We start from the raw sequence: 8,505 nt of genomic DNA, 5'->3' as shown, positions 1-8,505 counted from the left end.
ACTGAATTGATGTAACCTAGCCAAGTGATGAAGTTCTTGAGTCTTTTGGAAGGACAACAAGTGGGACAAAACGGGATTGTTACATACATGAGGAAGAAGGGCAACCAACACACCACAAACACTCCCATTATTATACCAAGAGTTCGCGCAGCACGTCTTTCTTTCGATAGCGAAATGCGTTGTTTCTCTTCGATGAATTGGTACACCAATCCCGGTTTTTTCACCACAGGAGTGGCAGCTTCTGGGAGAAGAACTTTGTTTAATTGTGGGGAATTTGACACTGTTGTTGACTCAGAAATGGTGATTTTGTGGTTGTCGGAAGTACAAGGGTTGGGTTGCGAAATCGAGGAAGTTTCCGGATTGTCAGTGAGAGAATCTTCATGGACTAGAATCGGTTTCAGATAAGCGTTGTTGTCAACATTGTCATCTTTTCGTTTCTTCTTACTTTTCTTCTTCTTCTCCTTTATTTCCGGGTGTTCATTATGGTTAGTTTCGCTACTGACACTCTCCCTGTCATGTTGCACTTCTTTCAAAGCCGATTGGTTCCTCGAAATGGCGTTGATTTTCGACGCTTGCGCCCTCTCCCTCAAGCGTCGTTTCGTCGCGATGAAAATCTCAACATAGACAATTGTCATGATGAACAAAGGGATGAAAAACGACCCCAATGAGGAATAAATGACATAACCTTGTCTCTCCGTCAATTTACACTCTTGTATCAAGTGAAATTCTTCGGCTTCAGGCCAGTCATTCCACCCGATCAATGGGGGTGAACTGATGACAAGTGACAACACCCACACCCCGCCAATCATGAGGAGGACTCTTTTTAAGGTGCGTTTTTGTGCGTAATTGATCGGATCTGTGATTGCCCAAAACCTGTCCAAAGCGATTGCACACAAGTTTAGGATCGAAGCTGTGCAACAGAGGACGTCGGATGTTAACCACATTTTGCATATGTGGATGTCGAAGACCCAGCGGCCTAGAATGGAGAGCATGACGTTCAAGGGCATGACGAGGATGGCGACGGTGAGGTCGGCGACGGCGAGGGACACGATGAAGAAGTTTTGGACGATGCGGAGGGGTTTGTAGGTGAAGACGCTGAGGATGACGAGGACGTTGCCGATGATTGTGAGGAGGATGATGAAGGTTAGAGTGACGATGGTGAGGAGGGCTTCCCATTGGGCGACGTCGGTTTGACCGAAAATTGTCGAGAAGTTGCCGGGGAGGTCGGGGGAACAGCTGCTGTTCGAGTCGGACATTATCGCAAGGCTGGAACACAAAAAACACGTTTTTAAACAGATTACAAGAAAAACACAAAAAACTTTATAATTTCAGAAAATAAACATGAAAAATGGTTAGAAAATTGTTAGAAAACCTCGACAATAACTGAAAAGCCTGTCCCCACTTAATTTCCTTTTCCTCCTTTAACACTTTACATTAAATAAACAACCTTCTCGTTATAAGAGAATTTTAATGTTTAATTTTGAAATATCTTAGTAGCTAGAATTTAAAAATTAATATCTTGAAAATAAATAGTTCACAAATCAATTTAAAAAAACGATAAATAACAAATATTTACTCTATTTTATGTGTTCTGAATATTAAATACTATAGGTATACTATATAAAAAAATATAGAAAAGATAAAAAAAAATAAAAAAATATATGAAATAAATACATATAAGAAAATATAAAACCGTGAAAAATATACAATAAAGATCATAATTTTACAACAGATATTTCAAAATGTGGTTCATCTGTGTTAATTCAGTTATACTCAAAATCTGTAAAAGTTTGGCTTTAAAATAGTGCAAAAATCATATCGATACAAAAGCGCTGTAAAGCAAAAATTTTTGACTAGTTTTCAAAAAATGAATCTAATTTCAAATTTTTTTGATTTGTTAAAAGGTTATCCAATTCTTATCTTAAAAGTTTCTTAAATAAAGCTCAGGATAAAAATTACCAAATAATTTCTAAATTTCATACTTTTACAAGAGATTTTTCAAAAGTGATCCATCTCTCCCGAACTTACTCTGTCTATTTTCAGCATTTACAAAGATACTTATCCGATATTGAAATTTGTAGGGTGATATTGGTTCATCAATCACTTAAATATTTTTTGTTGAAAAAAGAGAAATCTGTCTTTAATTAAATTACAATCAAAATCTGTAAAAGTTAAGCTTTCAATCGGTGCAAAAATCATGTCGATACGTTTACAAAAGTGTTGCAAAACGAGAAATTTGTCTTATTTAACCCAAAATTTTTATTAAAAACAATTTTTTGCGACTAAATCTGACATGTAAAAATTTTGCAAACAATTCGGAATTTAAAGTTTTAAAAAATACCTACCTAAACAATTTAATTTTTTTTTTGTTTCAAACTTGTCAAAAACATGTAAAACGTGTAAAAATTTTACAAACAGTTCGGAGTTTTTCATTACTTTTTAAAAAATTAATTTCAATTTTTTCTTTTAAACTTTCAGAAGATTGCTATCGAATTCTTACCTAAAGTTTTGTAAATAAAGTTTAGGATAAAAGTAACCAAATAATTGCCAAATTCACAATAATCTATTTATTTATTTTACTTGAGGTATCTTGAGAATTACCTTAATTTTACATTTGAGTTTAAAAAAATTAATATTTCAAAAACAAATGGTAAAATCAAAAAAATAAATAAAAAAATTCTTAATTAATTTTACGCGGGTAAATCCGGGAGAAATGGACTTTGGAACCTTACAAAATGTGGTCTATCTCTCCCGGAATTACCGTATATTTTTTTAATGTTCACAGAGATAGAACATATTGAAATTTGCAATGCAACTGTCGCACTTGAAATAGTTAAATATTTTTTTATTGAAAAAATTAATAAAAAAATCAAAGTTATTCATTTAAATGGTGCAAAAGTCATGTCGATTAAAAAACGTTGTAAAGCAAAAAATTTATGTTATTTTAATCCAAAGTTTTATTTTTTGAAATTAAAGATGACAAAATAATTTGTAACTTTTTCTTATTTTACAAAGAATAAACGTTTTTGATTTCAGACTTTCATAAACTTGCCAGTCTCATCTAAAAAATTTTGTGAACAAAGTTCTGGATATCAGTGGTTCAAATAATTACCAAATTCACAATAATTTGTTTATTTTCCTTGCGATATCCCGAAGAATATCTTAATTTAATATTTGAGATTAATTTTTAAAATAAAAGAGAAATTTCTAGACTTGATAATTTTTGTTTAAAAAATAATAAAACCCTTAAAATCAATTGCAATCAGAATCTGAAAAAGTTAGGCTTTTAAATGATGCAAAAATCGTGACCATACGTTTACAAAAGTATAGCAAAACAAAAAATTTGCTTTTCCAAAATTTTTGTCTTTTTGGGATGAAATCTTATCTATTCTTTTTTCCTTCTCAAATATTAAAATTTGGAATTATACTCAAAATGATAAGAAAAAAAATCGCCTTATCTGAAACATCCGCACCCAAAATCATCATAAACACTATTTATTCAGATCATTCAATTGCTTTTAAATTTCCCCTCGACGCTTCTGGCACTGCATCGCGTTAGATTTTGATCGTACAACACTTAGGACCTAAGTTATAGGCTTGTATCTCCTCGAAAAGCCGAGAAAAATTACAGCATGTTTCCTCCGCTTTACGAAATTTACGACACAGGAATCTGCACACACCAAAAACCGATATTTTTCCGTTGTTTCAGTAAAAAAAAACAAATCCCCATAAAAGCGTTTAATATTTGAACAAATCCAGAAACAGAAACGATTATCGACCCGGCGCCTCCACCATTTGTGCACAAAACTAGTCCTTTTGTTAGCTTTGAACTGTTTCATTTCTGACTTTGAATAATTCAAAACGTCATTTCGGCCGGTCTGTTGTTGCAAATAATCACGTGATGAATTGAAAAGCAAGCTCATTTATCATTTTAAACGATAGACTTGCGACAGTCGCTTATTGGCAAGTTTTGCGGTATCTTTAGGCAAGTTTTAGCAATAAATATTGTGCGCGAGTGATTGTGAGATATTTCGCAAACTTTCCACATTCAACGAGACTCATAAATCAATAGTTTATTTAAAAATTGTGATAAAAATTTAGCCTCTCGTTTATTTATAGTGCTAAGTGACGTGTGAGGATTAATAATAGGGCTCGCTTTGGAAATAGCTCCATAATCTGCATAAATTCCTGTCAGTTATTAAGTGTGTTAGACAGTCGATAATATTGAAAGCACCTTTGAAACCATCACGGTGTTGGTGTCAATAATTAATCTTGCAACAATACATTTTCAACAAACAAAAACTAGCCCTCGAGAGGGTATCCACAAAATTAGTTAACACTAGTTTGCTGTAACTTAATTTGCTCGATGATGAATTCAACACGAGGGACATACTAACATTTTAATGTAGCGATAATTTTTTTTGCAAAATTTAGAAACCTGTAGTATGTCAGGTTTACAAAGTGTGTCTTTAGGTGTACCACAGGGATCTGTTTTGGGTCCACTTCTTTTTATTATTTTTATTAATGATAATAATAAGGTAATATTTTTGCTTATTTTAATAAGTTTAAGACGTTTTTCAGCAAGGAATTTGCTGAATTTGAAAGATTTTTGACAAAATAAGACAAAAATTGCCGGACCAACATCTCAAGATGCAAAATTTGTTTAATTAATGCAAATATATTAATAACAAAACAATATAAAACTTTAGTTAAGACAAAAAACTGAAAAACATCTCAATTTTAAAAATTTGTCTAAATAAAGTGAAAAAATTAATAAGATAAAAACAATATAAAATAATAAAAACAAAATAGGAAGTTACAAAATTACTTCCAAAATAAGTTATTTTCGATAAAGGTAAGTCTCAAACACATATTATCTTTCTTTTTCAATAGATTCAAGGCAAATTCAACGCAAAAAATTTGTTAATTTAATTTTTTTCTCAAAATAAAACAAAAAACCGAATAAAATAGAACCATTAGATAACCAAAATGTTTTTCTTTCTCTTCTAAAGATCTTCAGGTCGTAATAAAACTAATTCAACATCTGCAAACATAGTTTCAAATCAATACAGGTTAATTATGAATGGATATTTACATAATTGAAGCATATGTATCTTATTATAGTATATTTGCTGATGATCTTAAGATATTTAGAAAGGTTTCGGAATCTCGTGACATTTCTGTATTACAATCTGATTTAAATAAGTTACAAGACTGGTGTGCAAATAACAAAATGTTTTTAAATGCTGAAAAGTCTATTGTTTTCAGCAGGAAAATCTCTCCAACCCTACCGAATTATTTTATTAATAGTACAAAAATTACAGTAAAACAGTCTGTGAGAGATTTAGGTATATTACTTGATAGTAAATTAACTTTTATTCAACACCTTGAATTTATCATTTGTAGAGCTAATAAGGCACTTGGCTGCATAAAACGTTATTGTCGTGATTTTAGAAATTTTAATTCCATCAAAATGCTATTTGTTCAATCCTCGAATATGGTTCGACAATCTGGAATCCGCATTACAAAATTAATGTTGGTAGGCTTGAAGCAATACAGTTAAAGTTTTTTAAATATATAAAATAGTTGCTGCCTTATTATGTGCAAGATAATTACAATATTTCATTAAATTATTTGTCTCTTTCTACACTTGAAATTAGAAGAAGATATCAGGCTTTATGTTTTGTTTATAAACTTTTAAATAATTTGATTAATGATACTTCAATACTAAATTTAATTAATTTTTACGTTCCACAGTATAATAGCAGATCAACCCAATTATTCAAAATTTCGTTTGCACACAATAATTATCTGTTTAATTCTCCTCTAAATGATCTTTTAAGAATTTGTAACATGTACAGTGTCAAGTTGGACTTTTTTAATTTTAAATCCTTTAATAGCTTTAAGCGTTTTCTGAAAGTTTCTTTGAATTAGTCATTTAGTATTCTTTAATTATGTTTATATGTTGCTTGTTTTCTATTATAATTTTATTATTACTTAATGTAAAGGATATTACTGTTAAATAAAGTTATTATTATTATGTAACAGATGGTCAGACTTGATTTTTTTCATAATAAAATCCAGCTCAAGCCCAATTTGGAAATTATGAATAACCATGGAGTGTTCTTTGAGGCTTTTTTGGAAAGGATTAGTCGTGGCAGCTGTGCAATCCCAGCGTTGAATTTGGAGGTCATTTTTCGCTTTCAGTTTCAGGATTTAACATTGGTTTTCCATCACGATTCTTCTACTTGAATGAAACATTAAGAATTACCATCCGAATCGGAGACAAAATCTAAACAATTTGAATCTCAAATGTAATTAAAACGCCTTTCTCAAATTTTGAATTTTTTCCTGAAATTTAAGGAGTATTTTTACCTTAATTACATCTTTGTCGAGCTTCCAAATTATCCAATCTCGGTGGTTTCTATTACGCTCCTGAAACAATAAACAAGTTGCAATTCGGGTTTCTTATTGAAATATCGCCTGAAAAATTTATCTCGGGTAAGCGATTCTGTGTTCATATGTTGGAATTAATTCCACCGTTTCAGTTTTGTTGTTAACTCTGAAACGGTGCAGTTAAGTTAACGCTTTGATAAGCCGACTCATTAACTAAATGGGTTTACCGGATTTATATTTGCAAGACTTATCTAGTTGCTGGCGTATTTAAGAAAACCGGAGCTTTTATGTTTATACATATTTATACCCACCGTGCTTTGTATTCAAACAACACTCATTAAGGCCATATTGTGTTTGAATCTGAAATTGAACACGAAAATGAGCAATACTTGAAGGACTTTTTTTAATGAAAAAATTCGCCGCTTCAACAAGAACACAATTCTTTTATTCATGTTGGTTTCAAAGTTGAGTTTAAATTCGTAATAAAGTTTATGTTATTTATCCACTTTCTTGCAAAAACAAGTTTCAAGTCTCTTTATTTTATTTCAGAATTTATTTAAACCACGCAATTATTAATTTTGACTGAATTTTAAGCGTGCATTATTTTTCAATTAATGCGGAATTATTGTTGACGGTCCGCTTTATTCATGTCACATTAATTTAACTATGAATTCAGTTTATTATTTACACATTTTAAACAAATAATCCAATTTTAAAAGCCGGAAATAGAGTTTGTTCTCTAGATTCTTGAGCGAATTCATTTTGTCTGTTTGTTTAGTCTCTTGACTGCATAACTGATCTTTTATGATAATTCAATAAAATATGCAGGAAGAGCTGTATGTAAACTGTATCCAATCCTTATTGAATCAATGCCCAAGGTACAGGAAATTATATTAGGCTGTCTATATTGAATTTGAATTTCACGGAAAAGGGAACGGAATACGGGATAAGCTTCCGGTGGTGCTGGACAAAACTCAACATTTATTGAAACAGATAAACAAACACAATCAAAATATAAAATAAAGTAAAAGACACTTAAATACTATCTAAACATTGTAAAAGAAATGATAAAAAAATCATTGTTGGCGATTGGTACAATCAATTACAAAACAAGATTAATTTTAGGAAAGTTTTTAAAACATTTTCGAAGACACACTTTAGTTAAAAAAGTAAGAAACCATTTGGAAAAATGGATAATTAAGTATAAAATAAAAAAATTGTCGAAAAATGTTGAAAAACATTGTAAGAAAAAAGAGGGAAAAATGGTGTCTACATTGTTTCACTAGGATTAAAAGTGTCACTTTTTTGACGAGCAAATTTTGCATTTGCGAGACAAAAAACTCAATAAAAATTAGACAAAAAAGTTCAATATAGTTTTATTAAAATTAAAAGTGGTCGTTTTTAAAACTAGGACTAATAATAAGTTAGAAACAATATGATAAAAAAATATTTCTTGTGTAAAAAATAGAAAAATTGTTTAAAAACATTATAAAAATACTTAAATACTACCTAAACATTGCAAAAGTAATGATTAAAAATTTCACTTTTGGCGATTTGTACAATCAATTACAAAACAACATTAATCTTAGTAAAATTTTTAAACATTTTCGAAAACTCACTTTGGTTAAAAAAGTAAGAAACAATTTGGAATATAAAAAATTTGAAGTAAAATAAAAAAATTGTTGAAAAACATTGAAAAGACATTCTAAGCAAAAAGGGTGAAAAATAGTACCTCTATTGTTTTACTAGGATTAAAAGTGTCATTTTTTGACAAGCAAATTTTGCATTTGCGAGACAAAAAAACTTACTTTAAAGCCGAATAAATCATGCTATTTTTTTTCAGTCAAGAATAGCATGCACAAAATTGGAAAACAAAATTATATATAGTTTTATTAGGATTAAAAATGTCAGTTTTTAAAACAAGGATTTTTTTTTTAAGTCTATGATTAAAGTGTGAATTGTTTTGTGACATTTTTTTTTCTTATAAACACGTCAATCTTTCAAAAATGACTGKTCGGAAAAAAACATTACTTTAGTAAAATTTCTGTAAATTTTCTAAAACACTCTTAATTAGAAAAGTTAGAAACAATATGATAAAAAAATATTTTT

At 30.0% G+C, this 8,505-nt stretch overlaps 1 protein-coding gene across 5 annotated transcripts in view; it reads right to left on the bottom strand.

The window, feature by feature from the left end:
- The window catches only part of LOC123007063 (putative tyramine receptor 2), a 71,910-nt gene that overhangs the window by 2,805 nt on the left and 60,600 nt on the right, over positions 1–8,505 (bottom strand). For 3 of the 5 annotated variants that reach the window (XM_044402090.1, XM_044402091.1, XM_044402093.1), the window contains 2 exons: positions 6,376–6,435; positions 17–1,266 (listed from right to left, as the gene is read on the bottom strand). In XM_044402090.1, coding sequence (XP_044258025.1) covers positions 17–1,256 — 1,240 coding nt within the window. In that variant the 5' untranslated portion in view covers positions 1,257–1,266; positions 6,376–6,435. The remainder of the gene's footprint in view (positions 1–16; positions 1,267–6,375; positions 6,436–8,505) is intronic. The other 2 variants (XM_044402092.1, XM_044402089.1) reach the window with 1 other exon arrangement.

Source organism: Tribolium madens, unplaced genomic scaffold, assembly GCF_015345945.1.
Source record: "Tribolium madens isolate multiple individuals breed KSU strain unplaced genomic scaffold, Tmad_KSU_1.1 Scaffold_3;HRSCAF=73;Tcas5.2_LG2, whole genome shotgun sequence".
NCBI lineage: Eukaryota > Metazoa > Arthropoda > Insecta > Coleoptera > Tenebrionidae > Tribolium > Tribolium madens.
The sequence above is the reverse complement of the archived record's forward strand: the minus strand, read 5'-3'. Positions and strand labels throughout refer to the sequence as shown.